The 21,182-nt window shown below is 38.2% G+C and overlaps 1 protein-coding gene and 1 pseudogene across 8 annotated transcripts in view; both read left to right on the forward strand.

The window, feature by feature from the left end:
• Positions 1-21,182, forward strand: part of Tanc2 (tetratricopeptide repeat, ankyrin repeat and coiled-coil containing 2) — a 282,394-nt gene that overhangs the window by 243,641 nt on the left and 17,571 nt on the right. For all 8 annotated transcript variants that reach the window (XM_070027717.1, XM_070027718.1, XM_070027719.1 and 5 more), the window contains 4 exons: positions 5,976-6,161; positions 8,029-8,122; positions 14,522-14,655; positions 18,228-18,351. In XM_070027717.1, the coding sequence (XP_069883818.1) occupies positions 5,976-6,161; positions 8,029-8,122; positions 14,522-14,655; positions 18,228-18,351 (538 nt within the window). The remainder of the gene's footprint in view (positions 1-5,975; positions 6,162-8,028; positions 8,123-14,521; positions 14,656-18,227; positions 18,352-21,182) is intronic.
• Positions 14,692-16,670, forward strand: LOC138830496 (low molecular weight phosphotyrosine protein phosphatase pseudogene; annotated as a pseudogene).

The raw sequence follows: 21,182 nt of genomic DNA on the forward strand, positions 1-21,182 counted from the left end.
AGAGTGCCTTAATAGCAAGTGTTGTGAGGCCCTGAGTTCAAACTGTGGTAGCACCAAAAGAAACAAACACTCTAACCTTCCAGCAGATAACTGACCTACTTTCTCAAAGGTCACTACTGCCAAACACCAAAGCCATTCTTTCCATTCTTACTCTTCTAAGCCCCTCTTCTAAGCCTCTCTATAGTAACAGTAACATTGCACTTTTAATATCCTAGTTCTCCTGATTCTCTAGTTGCTTTTCTCTCATTCTTTTCCCAATAGAACTATTGTAATGCTGAGTATGAGGAAAATCACCAGCCTCATGGTCTCAGCATTAAAATCACAGGCTGGATTCTATTATACCTATATTTAAGTGAGCCTTAACTACTTATTACTAATTCCTGAAACAGTTTGGAGCTCTAGCTCATGTTTTTAACTGCCTACTTGACAGTTGTGCTGTTGTGCCAGGATACCTCACTGATACTTCACATTTAACTTTCTAACACAGCTGTCATCTTTACCCTGGAACTACCTCTTTTTCCTAGCTTTAAAAATGTTTCTCCAAAACTAAAAAAGATGTGATACCTTCCCTTCTGTTGTCTCTTCAAATTCATCTAGTAGCCAACTCTTTTCAATTTTATCTTGAAAAAAGTTTGAACAGCCATTCTTTCATGTCCATTGCAACTGCTACCATCCTCCTAAATTGTTCTATCTCCTCATATGACAAGCTCCCTTTTCAGATTCTAGCCTTATCTATTACATTCCATTCTCTTTTTTTATTATTGTTAAGGAGTTGTACTAGGGGGTTTCAATTCCATAAGTCAGGTTATAAGTCCAGTGCTTCTTGTTCAATGTCATCATTTTCCCCCATTTCCCATCCCATCCCTACCCCTCAAGTTATGTAGGTCATTTTTTTTTACATAATGTACACTGAATGTAATGACTACATTAGCTCACCCTTCCTTCTCCATTCCTGTGCTCCCCCTTTTGCCCACCCACTAGAACATATTTTACTTCCTGGTATTCATTGTGATAAATAGTACATTAGTTGTTCAGAGGAGTTACACCTTTAGATTCTACCCCTAAGTATAACCTCCTTTAGTTAGTTTGTTTGTGTGTAAATGCATTGAGCCCTATATATATTATCATGCCTAATTGTATTTTAGGTTAGCTTCTACATATGAGAGAAAACATGTGCTGTTTGTTTCTCTGAGACTGGCTTACCTCACTTAACGTGATTTGTTCTAGATACATCCATTTCTCTGCAAATGGCATAATATTTTTCTAATGGATGAGTAAAAGTCCATTGTGTATATTTTCTTGATCAACTCATTTGTTGTAAGGCATCTGGGCTGTTTCCAGATTCACTATCGTGAATAGTGCAACAATGACCATGGTTTTACACTGTCTTCATCAAATCCTGACTTACAATATTCTGGGTAGATGTCCAAGAATGGTATGACTGGACCATATGGTAGGTCCAGATTTACTTTTTGGGGAATCCCCAAAGCACCTTCCAGAGTAGTTGTACTAGTTTACATTCCCAATAACAATGTAATAGAGTTCCTTTATCCCTCACATCCCCACCAGCATTTGTTATTATTAGAATTCTAAGAAGTGAGATGGAATCTCAGTGTTGTTTAGATTTACATTTCCTTTGTGGCCAGGGATATTGAGCATTTTCTCATGTGCTTATTGGCCATATTTTGTTATTATTATTGCAAAGGTGATGTACAGAGGGGTTTCAGTTACATAAGTAAGGTAATGAGTACATTTCTTTTTTAGCAGTGCTATCCCTCCCTTGTTTTCTCACATCCCCCTCAACTCCCCTCCCCTCCAAGCTGTAAAGTTCATCTCCAACATAGTGTCTATTGCATTGGTTCACCCTTTACCCCACTGTTTCTGTGATTCCCCTTCCTTTCCTCAAATAAGATAAACTTATAAACAAGACAAAGGGTACAGAAATCAATAGCAGTGACAACAGGGAATAAACCAAAGGGCACAGGGGGAGAAAGAAAGGAAAAAGAAATAACTACGAACAGTTCGCTAACCAAAAAAACCTCTTGTTTCCATTTCTTGGAGTTCATTTCTATAAGGATCATTTTATATAGCCATATGCACAAAGTTATTGAAATGTTGTGATCCTCTGCTAAGAATATTCTAGACATATTCTAGTTATTACAACTGACAGAACGCATACAGCTTATGTTTCTTTGGGTCTGGCTTGCTTCGCTTGATATAATTTTTTTCAAGTCTTTCCATTTCTTTACTAATGGGGCAATGTCATTCTTTCTGATAGAAGCATAGAATTCTTCTTTCTTACTTCTGAGAAGCCTCTGTTTAATTCCTTTGTTCATTTATTGATGGGGTTATTAATTTGGTGGAGGTTAGTTTCTTGAGCTCCTTGTATATTTTGGATATTAGACCCTTGTTGGATGTATACCTTTTCCCAGTCTGTTGGCTATCTTTTTAGTTTAGTAACTATGTTCTTTTCTGTGCAGAAACTTTTTAGTTTGATATAATCCCATTTGTCAAGTCTCTCTCCTATTTTCTGTACCCCTGGGACTCTCTTCAGAATGTTCTTGCCTATGCTAGTAAGTTCTAGTGTTTCTGAACTCAGTCTTATAGTAGTTTCAAAGGTTCAGGTCTGACATTGAGGTGTTTGAACATACCATCCTCTTGATTTCTTTAAGTCTTTTATTTTGAAATAATTTGTAGGCCTGTAAAACCATTGCAAAAATAGCTCAGGAAGTTCTTATATATGTCCATTCAGTGTCCTCTAATGTTAACAGTTTAAGTAACCATATTCATAATATCAAAACCAGATAATGGTATCTACTGGCCTTATTGAAATTTTCCCATTTGTCCCACAAATGCCTTTTTTCAATTACAAAAGCCAGTTGAGGATTCTATATGGCATTTATTGTATTACATTACAGTAGTTCCTCAATTTGTGGGGTTTTTTCACTTGTATTATTTAACAGTTTTGAAGAATAGTAGCCAGTTATTTTGTAGACTATTTTTTCAATTTGAGGCTGGAGGAGTGGCTCTAGTTGTAGACTACCTGCCTTGTGCCTGCCCTGAGTTCAAGCCCCAGTACCACCAAAAGAAAAAAAGTTTTTAAATTGGGTTTGGTATTTTCTCGTTAGATTTTAAATATTTTTGGAAAGAATGCCATAGCAGCAATACTATGCCTTTACTGAAATTCAGCACTTGAGGAACATAATGTCAACATGTCCTATTATAGATGACAACTTTAATTATTTGGTGAAAGGGTAGTGTATTCCAGCTTTCAACTCTGAAGTTACTGTTTTTCCCTTCATAATCAAGGAAAATACCTTTAAGGCAAATAATTTGAGACTAGACAGACAGATATCTTGTTTCTCATTATACTTTGATCTACTAGCTTTGAGATTCATCATTGATTCTTGTTGCAATAACTTCTGTTAAGATGTTTATCACAGAGGAATCATACTCATTATTCCTTTAATGTTTTGTTTTGTTCTGTTTTTTTGTCAGTTGTGGGGCTTGAACTCATGGCCTGGGCAGTCTCCTTGAGTTTTTTCGCTCAAGGCTAGCACTCTCCCACTTTGAGCCACAGCACCACTTCCAGTTTTCTGGTGGTTAATTGGAGATAAGAGTTTCATGGACTTTCCTGCCCTGCCTGGCTTCAAACCATGATCCTCAGATGTTAGCCTCCTGAGTAGCTAGATTACAGGTGTGAGCCACTGGCTTCCTTCAATATTTATTGTTAGGAATTCTACTGCTAAGAAGAATTCTGCCTTGCTTCCTATGTTTACTTATTCAGTTGCTTATTTATATCACTATGAGTCATGGATATTTTATTCTACAGTATGTAATCCATTACAACTATTATTTTTTGTCCTTCAGATTGACCCAGATTTGATAGTTGGTTCAGGTTGGTTGCTGGTCCTTTCAACACCCCTATTATTTTTTTTTTCTCGGTCATGAGGATTGACCTCTGGGCCTGGGCACTGTCTCTGAGCTCTTCAGCTCAAGGTATGAGCCACCAGCGCCCAGCCCCCTGCTATTTGAGTACTTCCTTATTTCTTATACAAGATGTTTCAGACATCTCATATTACTACTGTCACAGCTCTGAAGTTAGTCATTTCTCTAAGGAGTCATGGTTTCTTTCATTCTTCCCCATTAGTTTTTGAAAATATAGTTCTGAGCATAATAACTCTCAATGCCTCATTACTACTTACTGATTAAATTCAGATCACTTAACCTGGCATGTCTACACTGTCAACTTTTTTTTTTAATCGGTCATGGGGCCTGAACTCTGGGCCTGAGGGCTGTTTCTCAGCTCTTGGCTAATGCTCTACCACTTGAGCCACAGTGCCACTTCCGGCTTTTTCTGCTTATGTGATACCGAGGAATCAAACCCAGGGCCTCATGCATGCAAGGCAAGCACTCTACCACTGAACCAGCCCTACATTGTCAACCTTACAGTTTAGATTTCTTCCTTCAGGCATCTTTTGAAAATCCATGGGTAAGAATTTCCTGTCTTGGAAGTTGAGATAGAACTTTTCTTCTGAATTTGTCCCTTATTCTAGTCAGGAATTAATTTTTCCTTCCTTAAATCTTATTGTACTTCTACTTATTTCATTTTTTACGTTCTCCTTTGTTAGGCTTTTACCACATTTCCTCCTGCCATGTTTGAAAATTCTTGCAGAATCATTATATTACTATGTTATTCACTAGTACTAGAGCTTGAACTCAAAACCTTAAACTCTTGTCTTTCTTGCTCCATCTGGCATCCTACCATTTAAGCTAGTCTGACATTTTTCTGTTTAATTAGAGATGAGTCTTTTGGACTTTTCTGCCTGGATGACCCTCAGATCTCAGACCCATGATCCTCAGATCTCAGCTTCCTTAGTAACTAGAATTATAAGCATTAGCCACTAGTTTTATCTTTTCATTTATATGGTGCCTTGCTCATATTAGGCAATAAACATATGTCATTTCAATTTTTGCATGGAACCAATCAGTGAAAGAACCAGAAACAGAACTTGGGTGTCAAGTTATTAACTACCATAGGGCTGGGAAGGTGGCTCAGTGGTACAGTGCTTGCCTTGCATGCATGAGGCCCTGGGTTCGATTCCTCAGCACCACATAAGCAAAAAGAAAAAAAAAAGGTGGAAGTGGCGCTGTGGCTCAAGTGGTAGAGTGCTAGCCTTGAGCTGAAGAGCTGAGCGACAGTGCCCAGGCCCAGAGTTCAGGCCCCACAACTGGACCCAAAAAAAAAAAAAGAAAGAAAGAAAAGTTATAAACTACCATAGACAGATAACTACATTCTTACTAGAAAAGAAACCTGGATCTAAAGACATTCTAGGGGATTGATGTTAATCAGTCTTTTTTTTTTTAGCCTACGTTTGTCTCTAATGCAAAAATTAGAAAACTGCTTTTGGAGCTTAGTGTAGCATTAAGCTCCAAGTGCTGTAGCCATTTGGGCCAGATCACTGAGAATCTACCCTTCTGATAGAAGAGAGGAGTGGCCTTTGCCAAAGCTTAATAATCAGATGAGTGATTCATGAGTAATTCACTTTGCTTCCTTAGAACACACAAAAAACTAGAACTCCAAAACATTTTTTGTCTTTTTCTTGATTTCAAAGTCAGTTTTTTGTGCTAACAAAGCTACAAGTCTCTCAAATCTTGATCTGAAAAGAAACTATTTGAAGACAAAGGAGAAGGTAACTCAGGAAAACAAATCTTGAGTTGAGAATATTATTTTTTAACATGAAAAAAAAAGTTTCACCACCTTTTATGGGGAAAAGAAGTTCTCCACCAAAGGAACAGCAAGAGTTGGAGTATGGTAATGGTCTGACCTGAGTAGAGAATTTCTTTTATATTTGATCAGATAGGTTCAGCAATTGTGAAAGGATGGATCTTAGTGCCTAGACGGGAGTAACTGGATTCCATGTATAGCCACAAATCTTCATTCACACATATTATTGTCTATTCTTTCTTTTTAGGTGGATCATTTAGATAAGAATGGGCAGTGTGCTTTGGTTCATGCAGCACTCCGAGGTCATCTGGAGGTTGTCAAGTTTCTGATTCAGTGTGACTGGACAATGGCTGGCCAGCAGCAAGGAGTGTTTAAGAAGAGCCATGCCATCCAGCAGGCCCTCATTGCTGCAGCCAGCATGGGTTACACTGAGGTAAGAAGAAGGTGATAGGAGGTTTTTTTTCCCAGCTATGTATTAAAGGACCTCGGAAATTAAAAAAGAGGCTAAACTCGTATGAATTTTTGGCCTCTACTCTGAAGAAGGAGATAAAGCTCTGTGAATCACTTGATTATTCAAATACCCAACTACCTGCAATTGTGGGCATAAAATAAGAGAGTTGGAAAGGATACTGGAAATGATCTATTTCCCCATATTGCCAACCCCCTTTAACAGTGATAATCTGTAGTAATTACATAGAATTACTGGTATGCTATGAAATGTTCTCTGAGGCAAGAGAGAAGGATAAATTGCAGGTTTGTATGCACACATTTGTATGTGTGTATGTTCAAAAGTTTATTGTAAATTTTACTGAACATGTTGCATACTCTTTTCAAATAATAATGAATGCTTTTGTTGATTTGCCAAATTTGTATCTGTAGCTAACCTATGCTTGCAGTTTAGCCATGATTTGTCAAATGGAGTTGCTTCCCAATTTGCTAAGTATTCCTATATATTTTACTGCCATTAAATATGTGATCTACTGTTGTATACCACTTATCTTTATACATATTTTATTCATTAATCCCAAACCTCTTTCAACTTAAGCTCTAAACCAAATCTTTTTTTTTCAGGTCATGTACTTCTATTTTTGCTTTGTTTCCTTTTGTTTCATATCCCCCATGCTTTGAGTTCTAAGAGTCTTTCCAATGCTAAAATTTGTCATTGTACCAGAGTGGGTAGAATAATAGTGAACTTTCATTTACCTATAACTGAACTTTATAATTACTACCCTATGGCTAGCTTTAGATCAAATTTTGATCTGTAATGTTTGGCAATTTGCAAAGTGTAAATATTCCCACCATATCCTGTTTTCAGGATTCAAGTGTGATATTACTGAAAACAAAGGTGGGAACAGATGTACAGTGGCACACCATTTTGTAATATTTATACCATACAGATACAATAAATATAATCTCAATAGCATAGACAATAGTAAGATATAGTTAAATAACTAGCAGGTTGTAAGACTTCAGTTTTTTGTTCTGTTTCGCCTTGCTTATTAATTTTTTATGGTGCTAAGAATCAAACCCAGAGCCTTATATATGCTAAGCAAGTGCTATACCACTGAGCCACCCCCAGCTTAGAGTTAAGTATTGTTTACCCTTTGTTTTTAATATAATTTACTTGTTATAATTTATTTGTTTTAATAAATTGTTAGCTGTGTTTAACACATCTTAACAAAACTCTTGAAAATTTTAAACAATCAGCTCTCCTGGCCCTTACAGACTAGCTCCACACGACTGCATAGGATTCCAGTGAAACAGCCATGGTATCAACTGACATGATGTGTAACCAAGGGAACATTAAGTAAAACTGAAACTTTTACTATCTGTGGAAGATTTTTTAACTCTCAGAACAGTCAAATTCCTGGAAACAGAACTGTTGGTAGCCATTCTCCCTTTACTAGACACAAAGAGAACTTACAGTTCTATGAAGGAAGGAGGAGATAATTGCTCTCCTCTAAAGAAATACAAACCCTGTTTTCTCCATATTTATTCTCTGTAGTCTTATTAGAATTAAGGAATTTCTTATTTAATGCAAATAGGAAGAACATGCAATTTTTTAAATTACATGCTATGTAATTGTATTCAAGAGAAACACACAAACACTGTACCTGGTAAGACATGCTTTTCAGACCTGTTTAGAGATTTCTTGCTAGGATATTCAGTTCTGATTCTTAAGTGTATAAGAGATTTAGTGATACTTGAATTGAATTGAAGTATCTTCTAAACCTCAGGCTAGGGTCAGTAGCATAGTTTTCCACACCTGAATTTTGAGCTGACATAAATTCTTGTTTCAGATTGTGTCCTACCTACTTGATCTTCCAGAAAAAGATGAAGAGGAGGTAGAGCGAGCACAGATCAACAGCTTTGACAGTCTCTGGGGAGAGACAGGTACTCTCATGGTCTTTCCTCTCATCTGGAATGTATTGTGTTTGTATGGACTCTCTATCTCATATCCTTATTTTTTCTCTAGCCTCTCTTTGGTGCTCTTCTCTTATAACTTCTGTGTTGAAGACCAAGTCAAACAATTGCCCTCTTTCAGTCCTCTTTCCCTTTGAAAACCACTAGTACTTTTCAACAAAAATTTTCTTTTTGTTTCCAAATTCCTTTAAAAGCCTGGAAGTTTCCTTTACAATGTGCTAGACCAAAGCAGGGATTACGTTTTTGTGCATATCTCTGGCTTAACCAGATGTTTTCATGATAGAGTGAAACCTGAAATAGTTAAGCATTATGTGTTGAGGTACATTGTTACCTAGATGCACACTGAAGACACCCACTCTATAAGGCTTGATCTCATGTAATTTCTCTTGATCTGTAGTAAAGTAATTTCTGTGTTATTAAGTACTGTACAAACAGAAGCCTCTTCCTGTGGCCTTTGCAGGAAATTACTATTGTCCCTCCTCCAAGTCTAAACATAAGCATCTGGAGAAACATTAATAACCTTTTTATGTGTTTCTATGACACCAGGGCAAAGAAAATGATAGAGTAACCAGAGATGTGTGTTGTCGTATTTCCCAAAAGAAATAGACCAATATTGAGATGACCAAGGGAGCACACTGGGCTGGGAAGTTGGCTCAGTGGTAGAGTTCTTGCCTCGCATATGAGGCCCTGGGTTCAATTTCTCAGTACCACATAAGCTGGAAATGGTGCTGCTGCTCAAGTGGTAGGGTGCTAGCCTTGAGCTGAAGAGTTCAAGTCCCACGACCAACAAAAAAAAGGGGGAGCACATTTTGGTAAGAGTGTTATTAAAAATAATAACTGTGCGTTGGTAGCTCATGCCTATTGATTCTAGCTACTCAGGGGGCTGATCTGAGGATTGTGGCTCAAAGTCAGTCCCAGCAAGAAAGTCTGCAAGCTCTTTTCTCCAATTAAGTACCAAAAAGCTGGAAGTGGAGCTCTGACTCAAGTGGTAGAGTGGGAGCCTTGGGCAAAAGTTGCTCAGGGACAATGCCCAGGCCCTGAGCTCAAACCCAGAACTGGCACAAAAAATATATATAAATTAGAGAAGACTTTTGAACTCATTTAAAATGTTTAGTGATTTATGGAATTGTTTCTTCCCATGACAAGATTTCATGTAAGTTTCATGACTTCTTCAATATCATCGCATGGAATGTTCCAAATCTCAGGAATTTGCTTCTCAAACAATCCCTCTCTCTTTAAGAGCCAAAGGAAGCAGATGCCAGGCAGCTGCAGCTTAAGAGCCCATGACAGATTAAAGGAAAGTGTGCAGCTGAAAACAGCTGCTGTCTCTGGAACCCTAAACTGAGGGAAGCCAGAGGACAGGCTGAGAAGAGACTAGCCAGGACATCCATAGTTCTGGAGTGTCCATACCAGACCTAGAGCTGTAAAAAAGACATGTTGATTTACCTCTTTCACAAAACCTTCCCTAATACAGTGTTGGTATACTTCTCAATGGACTCCCTTGTTGCCAAGGGCACGGGCATGTAACCATTAGAGTAAGAAAAGAAGTTATGGCCCATTGATGATAATGGAGCAGAAATGTGCTAACTTGATACTTATACACAATAATTTTAGTATTGTAAACATAAGATGATATTTAAAAGAGTTAGAATGGAATTTATTTGTAAGACAACTTCTGAAACTCTGAAAAGTTATTTGGTTCTGGGAAAGAGTGTTGTCTTTGCTATGTGAAAATGACTCTGCATCTCACTAATTGAGTTGGACTTTGGGTTGCTTCTTTACCTCTACAAATGCATCTACCCTTCTAACTTACAGCACATAATAATTTAAAATGCATAACAACTCATTGAATTACGATGTTTCCTCGATGGCAAAATCGTACATATTTTTTAGTTGATCAGACTCTGATCTCTGCAATCCTGACCTAAGATACAAATTGTTCCCTAAGGAAAATATGATGATCACAATGTTTTCAATAATCTATATAATTTGCTATATAAAATACAAGAAACTATAAGAACCATTATTTTATGTCATTATGAAGATGGAAAGCTATTGTCAGTTTCACTGATATAATACTATCATATCAACTGAGATTTTAAGATGAGAAGGGCAGTGAATCTTAGAATCAATGTAATATTTCATCATATAATACAGTATTGAGATATAATTTTTATATATCAGATTCTCTAAGAACAGATCATTAGAATATCCTGGTTGTCTTCCTTTTACCTCTTTAATCCTTTCAAATGTGGCTCCTCATATATGGCCTTCACAATCTGGCCAACCCCTTCCATCCCACAGATCTTCACAGACTTCATATGAAACAACAAAAGAAAAGCAATAAGAACCAGGTGCCAGTGGCTCATACTTATAATCCTAGCTACTCAGGAAACTGAGATCTGAGGATTACAGTTCAGTGCCAGCCTAGGCAGAGAAGTCTGTGAGACCTTTATCTCCAATTACCCACCAGAAAACTGGAAGTGGTGCTATGAATCAAAGTGGTAGAGTGCTGGCCTGAACAAAAAAGCTCAGGGACAGCATCCAGGCCCTGAGTTCAAGCTCTACAACCCCTCCCCCCAAAAATAGCATTAAATGACAGGTTACATTTTCCTATCACTTCTCTAATGGGCACACCAGCATTAAGAATTGACACAGCAGGATACCAGTGCCTCATGCCTGTAATCCTAGCTGCTCAGGAGGCTGAGATCTAAGGATCACAGCTTGAAGCTGTGGGCAGAAAAGTATATGAGACTTTTACCTCCAATTAACCACCAAAATGCCAGAAGTGGAGCTGTGGTTCAAATGATAAAGAACTAACTCAAGCAAAAAGCTCATGGACAATGCCCAAGCTCCAAATTCAAGCACACACATGCACACCTGCGCAGACACACACACACACACACACACACACACACACACACACACCCATGGTTGCTAGCAACTTCACAGGCTAAGAATAATGATCCAAAAAGAACCCAGAGTTCACAAATAAACTAGATTTAAGGGAATCTGCCCTTATCACACCAACAGAAGGAACATCCTCTTTTGTACTTACACTATATGGTAATATATCTATGTTTTCCTACTTAACCATGAGTTTGTTAAGCATAGAGACTGTCTGAAAAATAGTTTATTAAATGTTTCAATAATAGTGTTTCAGATATCAGCAATCAGTTTCTGTCTTCCCAACCACCTTCTTCCCATTGATCTTACATGCTGTTCTGTTTCAAGATTGAAAATAGATAAAAGAATCATTTCCTTTACAGCATTCTACTTAGTGTCAACATCCCATCCAAACAGACTGGCTATTTCTCCAACTCAGAGCTGCATCCTGTCTGCCTCTTCAAACTTCTTAAATGTTACCCTTTGAAAAACAGATCATTTGTGTCAGCTAATCTCATCAGATGCTGACAAGCTAGGGAACAAAATCTGTTACTGGTCTCTTAGGAAGAGATTTTATTCTTAACTGCTATGTTTGCTCTAAGAATCAGTTGTAGTTTTACAGACCTGGCTTTACTTAATCTCCTTTCTTTCAAAGAGTCCTAACAGTTTTTGATAAGACTCATAAAATCCAACCAAAGAAACTCCTTTGCTCTTGGGTTTCACAAAGTCCAGACTTCTTTTGACATAGTTGCATTGTTTTGAGATGAAATTGGCCAGCTGTGTTAATGACCATGTCTAGTTGTCAGCTGGAGTTGCTTTCAAATGACATCATAACCTTAGCAACAGAGATGATACAACAAAGAAAAAGGCCAAATGGAACATTCTGTCTCATAAAAAAAATGTTATTCAATAGAGAGAAATAGCCCAACCAGAGTAATGTAATTATTTGAGGAGATAGTGTAAGTTTCAAGACTATTTTCTCTAGAATACTGTAGGTCCTTTCATGAAAAGAATATATTTGGCCCCCACACATAGGAAGCTACTTTAAATGGAATCAGAATATTGGAGTTGGAAATGTTCCAAGTGGTTTATTTTACACACTAACAAGATGATTCTTTTTTTTTCAGATGATTTTGTATTTCTTGTATATAATTTTTTATTGTGAAAAAACTGTACAGAGGGGTTACAATTACATGGGCAAGATAATGAGTACATTTCTTATCTAACAAGATGATTCTTATGCTATCTAAGGCACATCTATCCCAGGCATGTTCTCAAACTACTCTTGTATTCTGATATCTACACAGAATGAAGTTTTTTTAAAAAAATAATTAAAAATACAAACTTGAAAAACTAAGATCACTTGGATATAAAAATGGGGGGGGGGAAACGTTATCAAGTAAATAATTGTAGCTTGTGCACATCTTTTAAGTATACATAGACAACAATATATCTAGTTTAAGGGTATGTGTGTATATATATATGTATATGTATCTATATGTGTATATATATATATATGTATGTATACATGTTCTAAAATTGGGAAGAGAAAGATTACTTGAAGGTTTGGAAATTATAGGTGGTTTTAATTTTGTCTATGCCTCAGTTGTGGTTAAAGTCAAACCAAAAAATAAAAAGTTGTAAATTAGACAAAATATAATCACTTGATTTGGGTATCAGTGGCTTCTCTGATTAGGTTCTAACAAATTGAAATAACCTGTGCCTGCCTGTGACTTTTCTGATTTTCTGATTTAGAATAGGTGGCCATAGTAAAGAGGGAGCTATTGTCTACCACATCAGTTTTCCAAGTCAAATTGAGGGGGAAATATATCTGTCCTTTTTTTTTAAAATGAAGTATGACTTTTGCTGTCTATTTTAATAGTTTTCCACCTCCCAAGAACTGGGAGGCAATAAACTTATGATTTTGAGGCCAAATGTAGCTACATATGGGGACAGTATTAATAATAATAATAATAATAAACTTAATGTGTTTTAAATCTCTTGGTTAAGTGAAACAAATGTGTATTAAAAGATGGAATTGGTATCTCCAAGATCTTCTTTCTGCTGTTAATATGGCACACTGAGAATGAAATTGGCACTCCAAGAATTTCCACTATTCCAAAAATTATAAATAATGGACAATGACAAAAAAGAAGAAGAATGCTAAAGTTTCTTCTTCTGTACCATATATACTCACTAAATCTTTGTCTGTGACTCCATTGTTTTATATTCAAAAGAAAATAGCCTTTGTCACATATCTTTCTCATTATTAAGACCTTTATCGAAGCTGGGCACCAGTGGTTTGCACTTTTATCCTAAATACTCAGGAAGCTAAGACCTGAAGGATCAAACCAACTTGGGCAGAAAAGTTAGTGAGACTCCATCTCCAATTAACCAGCTAAAAGCCAGACTGGAGGTGTGGCTTATTTGCTAGAGCCCCAGACATTAACCAGAAAGTCTAGCAAAACAGGACCCTGTGTTCAAAACCAGGTAGGAGCACCGAAAAAAAAAAAAAAAAAAAAAAAAAAAAAACTAAGTCACACATAGTGGTGCACACTGTAACCCCAGCATTAGGAAGACTGAGGCAGAAAACTGAGGAAAATGGATCATCATGAGTTCAAGGCCAGCCTAGGCTACATAGGAAGACCCTGTCTCAAAAAAATTACTTTGAACAGTTCTAATCTACATATATAAATCCTTGCAAATGTATTTGAAACTTTGATCTCAATTAACAGGAGGAAAGAATAAAAATTGACCCAAGGTCCTTAGACTGCAACTTCTGACATTGGTTCTTTAGATTTGAGTGCCCAAGGCTCTGGAGAAGAGCTTGATCACGGGTGGTGCGCAGTTAACTCTAAAAAAGACTTTGTGCAAAGTTCCTTCTGTCTAGATTGCACTCAGACATAGACTAATGGACAGTTTGTAGCTAAGCTAAGGAACCAAGTGAAAGGTAGGAAAAATTATACCAAGTGAGTTTAATTTTTCATTAGATTTGTTATGATTATTCACAGATATTGTTACCCCTTGTAGTTATTCTTAATTCATTATTTTTCTTTAAAAATTTAATTCCTGAGCCGGGCGCTGGTGGCTCACGCCTGTAATCCTAGCTACTCAGGAGGCTGAGATCTGAGGATCGTGGTTCAAAGCCAGCCCGGGCAGGAAGAGACCGTGAGACTCCTATCTCCAATAAACCACCAGAAAACCAGAAGTGGCGCTGTAGCTCAAATGGTAGAGCGCCCGCCTTGAGCTGAAGAGCTGAGGGACAGCACCCAGGCCCAGAGTTCAAGCCCCACGACGACCAAAAAAAAAAAATTTAATTCCTGGAAAAGGCAGCTAAAATAAAGTAGCAGTTACATTAATCAAACACAGTAACTTGCTATGTTTACCTTAAGTAAACCATTTGGAAATACATTGCCATGTTTAACACTGTAGACTAGAGAGGAAAAAAATCAGCTATCCTCTATCTTTGTTCTCTGCCCTTAGCTCTGACCGCTGCAGCCGGAAGAGGCAAGTTGGAGGTGTGCCGTCTACTCTTGGAGCAAGGGGCAGCAGTGGCTCAGCCAAACCGCCGAGGGGCAGTGCCCCTATTCAGCACTGTTCGCCAGGGCCACTGGCAGGTAATCATGGTAGCTACTTCCATCCCATAAGAAGGAATGAATTCCAGGTGGGAACTTTTGATACCAAGAAAATAAGTGTGATGATACATGACAATAATCTCAGCACTCAGGAAGATGAAGCACAAAGGATTATAAATTACAGGCCACTCTGGCTACTTAATGAGACCCTGTCTCAAAACTTAAAAAAAAAAAAAATCATAGCTGGCCATGGTGGTACATGTCTATTATCCCAGCTACTTGGGAGAAAGAGATAGAAGGGTCATAATTCAAGAACAGCCTAGCAAATAAGTTAGCAAGACCCTCATCTCAAAACATAGTCTAAGTGTAGTTGTTCACATCTATGGTCTCTGCTACTCAGGAGGTAGGTAGAGGTGGGAGGAACAAAGTCTGAGGCCAGCCCTGGGAAAAGCATGAGACCCTATCTGGAAAACTAAATTATAAAGGGCTGGAAAAATGGCTCAAGACATAGAGCACTTGCTTAGCAAGTATAAGGCCTAAAGTTTAAACCAGAGTACTGGAGGGGAAAAAAAAAGTCTGATTTTGGACTACCCACAAGTCATTAGTTTGAGTATTTAGGCTTCTGTTGTCAAATGTTCTAATTAACTGAGAAAATAACTTTTTTTAAGTTAACATACAGAACCATTATTGTGGCCTGGTGCCAGTGGCTTATATCTGTAATCCTAGCTGAGACTTGAGAATCACAGTTCAAAGCCAACCTGGGCAAGAAAGTCCATGAGACTCTTATCTCCAATTAACCACCAGAAAGCCAGAAATGGAACTGTGGCTTATGTTGTATATCACTGGACTTGAGGAAGAAGAAAAGAAAACACTCAGGGACAGTGAACAGGCCCTTAGTTCAAGTCCCAAGAACAATATAGAAAAAAAATTATTGTGATCTATATTGGCTAAACACTTTTGTCCTTGTGGTAGGCTGACCTCCTCACATTTCCCAGTCTATTGTCCACAGTTCATTGAAAGGTTCATTTTACAAGAGATCTCTAACCTCTCAGATGTCTCAGACTTGCTAAAATATCATACATGCAAATTCTAGTTATTTAATTTTTCTATATGTTTGAATTCTGATCATATTTCATTTATACACTTTGGGTGGAGGAAATAGCATACTGATGATACTCTTTAGTATTTGAGAAGAGAAGAAAAAAAAAAGCTCTTAGAAGCCAAACAGTACTAAAGAACTATCAAAGGTGCTTTAGCCAGGTACCAGTGGCTCATGCCTATAATCCTAGCTACTCAGGAGGCTGAGATCTGAGGATCACAGTTCAAAGCCAGCCCAAACAGGAAAGTCTATGAGATGCTTAGCTCCAGTTAACCACCAGAAAACCAGAAGTGGCACTGTAATTCATGGTAGAGCACTCACTGTGAACTGAAGAGCTCAGGGACAAGGCCCAGAGTTAAAGCCCCAACAGCAACAACAACAACAAAAAGTTCTTTATTTTTGTCAGGAGTATTTACTGCTGTAGGCTGGCTTGCCATCCCTGGAGATTAATAAAATATTAATGAGCCAGTGACCACCTAGGAAGATAGCCAAACGCAATCCCAAGTCTGTGCTATTCGTATATCTGGGTAACATTTGCCAGTCACCCATTGCAGAAGCAGTTTTCAGAAAACTTTTAGCTGACCAAAATGTTTCAGATAACTGGAGAATAGACAGTGTGGCCACATCCACGTATGAAGTGGGAAACCCCCCTATCAAGGGTAGAGCTGTATGAGGAAGCATGGCAACCCCATGAGTCACACTGCCCGACAGGTTGCCAAAGAAGACTGCTACATTCGATTACATACTGTGTATGGATGAAAGCAATCTGAGAGATTTGAATAGAAAAGTTAATCAAGTTAAAAACTGCAAAGCTAAAATCAAACTACTTGGGAGGAGCTATGATCCACAAAAACAGTTCATTATTGATGATCCCTATTATGGAAATGACTCCTACTTCGAGCTGGTGTACCAGCAGCGTCTGTGGTGCTGCAGGGCCTTCCTAGAGAAGGCCCACTAGGCTAGTACTGCCCACAACCAAGCCAGCAACTCACCCACTAGTCCTAGGCCTAAGTGTAGTGGCATTCCTTAGCCCCAGCCCTTGTTGTTTCTTCAGCTGACTTACTCTTCCTTATCCTAAAAATAATTGTAGTTGACAATTAGTTTTATTTACCCAAGAATAAAAGGTTTTAGTTTGAGGAAGTTAGTTGACTAGTTGATTTTCCCTGATTACAAAACAGTGGAACAAGTAAATATGAAAGGACAAAATGCAATCCAGTGAAATAATAATGACCTGACCTCCGGAAGACCTGGACAGTGTGGTCTACCTGGCGTGTTGCCTGCCTAGCACTGCTCAGTGCTGCCGCTCCTCATGTACTATGCTGACCTGGGCTCTTGGAGAGTCTCTACTGATAGTCTACTGATAGCAGCTCTCTGCCTACCCAAGAAATGTTCTAACTCAGTTTACTCATAGTATACACTTACATGTTTACGACAGAAGCAAGGCATAGTGGTGCCTGTAAATAAAGCACTAGGGAAACTGAGGCAAGGATCGTAAGTACAAGCCAACCTGGGCTATAACTTGCCTCAAAATAACAACACAAAATAAGGAAGATTGGCAAAATAAATCTTTAGAATTCTTACTGCTTGTTGCTTTGTGTCTAGTTCATTTCATGGGAGTAAGATTATTTGCTCCCATTTGAGCCACTTTTGCCTGTAAGAACTGAATTCTGGATTGGAAGTACACTAGTATGCAGGTTACCTTCAGTCAGTAGAGAGTATATTTTCCATACACATGCAACTCATCAAATGACCAAAAAAATGACCAAATGGGAAAAGTTTTAAAAAGTTTTAAAAAATTGCAGAGTCCCATTACATTGGTGTGCTGTAAGGATATGTTAGTAATTACTCTTTCATCAGCATTTCAGGCAAACTGGTAACTTTGGTGTACCATCAATTAGCTCACCTCAAATCATAAGGATATTTCAGAAAAGATTGTTTTCAAAATAAACTGCGGAGTTATATAAGATTTTAAAAAATAAAATATTAATGACATAGGTAGTACCTTTTGTCCTTGTGTTGGAGCTTCCATTATGGTATTGTTTAAAGTACATTGTGTGTGTGTGTGTGTGTTTGCGTGCCTTTTTCACTGAAGGCTGTCATTCTACCATTTGAGACATACCTCCGCTTCCAGCTTCTTACTGGCTAATTGGAGATGAGACTTACAGACTTTTCTGTCCAGACTGGCCTCAAACCACAATCCTCAAATTTTAGCCACCTAAACATCTAGGAGCCACTAGTATTTGGCTAGACTACATCTTGCCTTAGCTTTTTTTTTTTTTACTTAGTGGCTCAATAAAGAAGTTCAGAGAAGAATCCTTCTTATTTGACTATATCCAAGAGAGTTAAAAATTAAATTGCATGTTATTACAGCTCTACTGTATATAGGCAGTATAAAAAAGCTATTTGTAGAAATAACCTACACAGCAGTATTTTATACTCTATAGGAGATCATATGTATATGTCTTCTCCATAGATCTTCTTGGAATAATTGGTCCCTATTTCTCTACACTTTCAGATTGTTGATCTTCTACTTACTCATGGAGCTGATGTCAACATGGCAGACAAGCAGGGTCGTACCCCCCTGATGATGGCTGCTTCTGAAGGCCATCTAGGAACCGTGGATTTTCTACTGGCACAAGGTCAGTCCTGGGATTCCTGAAGCTGGGTAGTCAATTTCCACAATAACTTACTGAACTCCTGATTACCAACAATAGATTGCAGGAGATATTAAGAATAGAAATTACTAGCTGGGCATCAGTAGCTCATGCCTGTAATCCTAGCTACTCAGGAAGCTGAGATCTGGGAATCACAGTACAAAACCAGCCTGAGCAGAAAAGTCTCTTGAGACTCATTTCTAATTAACTAATAAAAAGCCAGAAGTAGAGCTGTGTGGCTCAAGTGGTAGAGTAAAGTCTCGAGAGCAAAAAGGTCAAGCCCCAGGACCAGGACTAGGACCAAAAATTAATAATAAAAAGGGAGATTATTAATCTACTTCCTTAGAAAGTGAAAGACTGTCTCCTTTCCTCTTACATACAAGATAATCCTCTTGACTCCTTCTAACTCTAAAAATCCCTATTTTTAAATTTCCTAACTTTAAAATTTCATCATGACCTAAGGGATTTTAATCAAAGTAAAATGTTTTGTGCACTTTGATTCAAATCACTATTTTCTGATCAGCTTATTTGTACATGTATACTCAATAAGCACCTTCCAGAGGCTGTATTGTGACCTTATCAGTTCTTTTGTAAGCCAGAACAATTAATATTTTTCTTGAATCCAAGGAAGAAGTTTAAGATACCTGCTAACTGTAGGATCCTATTTGAAGAATCAGTATATTTTCATCAGTCAGTCTATTTTAATAAATTCTTTTTGTGACTCGCCAACATCCTTAAATTCCAAGAAAAGGGGAAATAAGTTAAGGGAGGTGGTTCTTTATGAGCTTAATGGGGCTTTTTCCAGTAGCTATCTAGCACTGGCAAGGCATTTCAGGGTCCTGTTGATTACTTTGACCGCAATCACCTGTGGTAAAACAGTATTGGCTGGTGATGGTAAATCTACATAGTAGAATAAAGCTCATCACTGCCGACTCCACAGTGCCATCTAGTGGAGCCTGGTCATTTGCATGAAGCAGGAAGTTATGATGTGACTGAAGTCATAATTGCATCCCAGTGAGCTTCCATTGTTAGTAACTTGGACTTAAATATCTATATCTACATCCACAAGCCAGCCACCTTCCCTCAAGGAAGTCAACCTCCTGAAGAATCGTGCAGACTGAACAGTTGAAGATAGTTGAATTAAGAAGATTAGGTTTTTTTCTAAGACTTCAAACTACAGCTTAAGGGGCTAGGAATGTATGTGGCTTAGTGGTAAAGTGCTTGCCTCGCATGCATGAAGCCCTGGGTTTGATTCTTCAGTACCACATAAACATAAAAAGCTGGAAATGGTGCTGTGGCTCAAGTGGTAGTGTGCTAGCCTTGAGCAAAAGAAACTCAGGGACAGGGCCCAGGCCCTGAGTTCAAACCCCAGGACTAGCAAAAAAAAAACAAAAAACTGCAGCTTAGAAACTTACTAGATCTTCAGCTGTCCTTCAAGGAAGATTTGTTACTAGTACCTCAGACTTGAAGCTGAATTAGAATCAGAGAGTTTCTCTTCTAGTTTAGAATCAGAGAGTTTCTCTTCTAGTACACAAGGTGACTCTTAACTATCCAGTATAAATTTCCATACAAATCTATGTTCATTACTGCTGGGAAAGAGAAGAGACTTGAGGAATAGAGCAGGGCAGGGGGAGAGGGGCTTGCAAAGGAGTATATAGTAGGAGTAAATATTCCAGAAAAAACTGTGTCCACTAGAAAAGCCAAGACCTCTTTTGCCTCTGATAACCATTAGATATAAAGCTACAGAGTCTGCCATGTGTATGCCAGTGGAAGCTCAACAGACAGACTTCAGTGGCTTGTTCTCCCTGACCACTGAAGAGATTCTGCTCTTTGGACTGTTTTTTTTTTTTATTTCCCCATTAAATAAGAGGGTTTTACTAGGCAAATAAATTCTGTAACCATTTACTTAATCTACATTATTGGTAAAACACTATGGTAGAAACTACAAGTTATTTTGACCATTTAAATTAATGAACTATGACTTAGAACCTCAAAGTGTCTATAATTTGACAAAGAAGAGATAAAATGTGCTGAAAATGTGGCTTCGTGGTAGAGTGCTTGCCTCGAATACATGAAGCCCTGGGTTCATTCCTCAGTACCACATACACAGAAAAAGCCAGAAGTGGCCCTGTGGCTCGAGGGGTAGAATGATAGCCTTGAGCAAAAGAAGCTCAGGGGCAGTGCCCAAGCCCTGAGTTCAAGACCCAGAACTGGCCAAAGAGAGAGGGAGGGGTAAGAGAAAATAAAAATGAATACCTAGGGGCTGGGAAGGTGGCTCAGTGGTAGAGCGCTTGCCTTGCATGCCTGAGGCCCTGGGTTCGATTCCTCAGCACCACATAAGCAAAAAGAAAAAAGCCGGAAGTGGCGGTGTGGCTCAAGTGGTAGAGCACTAGCCTTGAGCTGAAGAGCTGAGGGACAGCGCCCAGGCCCAGAGTTCAGGCCCCATGACCGGACCCCCCCCCAAAAAAAAAAGGAATACCTAAAAGCCTAATCCTAAGTGTCCCAATAAAGTTAGTTGAGTTAGAATAGTAAAGACTTTGAAATCTGAATAAGCAAGTATTCTGTATTTAAACAGAAGTAATATAGCTAAAGTGTCAAAGAGGAATGGCAGTGAAGAAGTTTGGAAAATAAGTAAGTTGTCTAGTCAAGTACATTGTGAGTATTGGGAAATAAAGCTAGAAAAATATTATTTTAACCAGGTTAAAATAATTTGGGATCAAGTGTAGCAACATATGCATGTAAATCCCTGTTACATGGGAGGGGGAAAATAGGAGAATCCTGATCTCAGTCAGGCCCCAAGAAAAAGCAAGACCCTA

This window comes from Dipodomys merriami, unplaced genomic scaffold, assembly GCF_024711535.1.
Source record: "Dipodomys merriami isolate MVZ:Mamm:240054 unplaced genomic scaffold, mDipMer1.0.p SCAF_19, whole genome shotgun sequence".
NCBI classification, from domain to species: Eukaryota; Metazoa; Chordata; class Mammalia; order Rodentia; family Heteromyidae; genus Dipodomys; species Dipodomys merriami.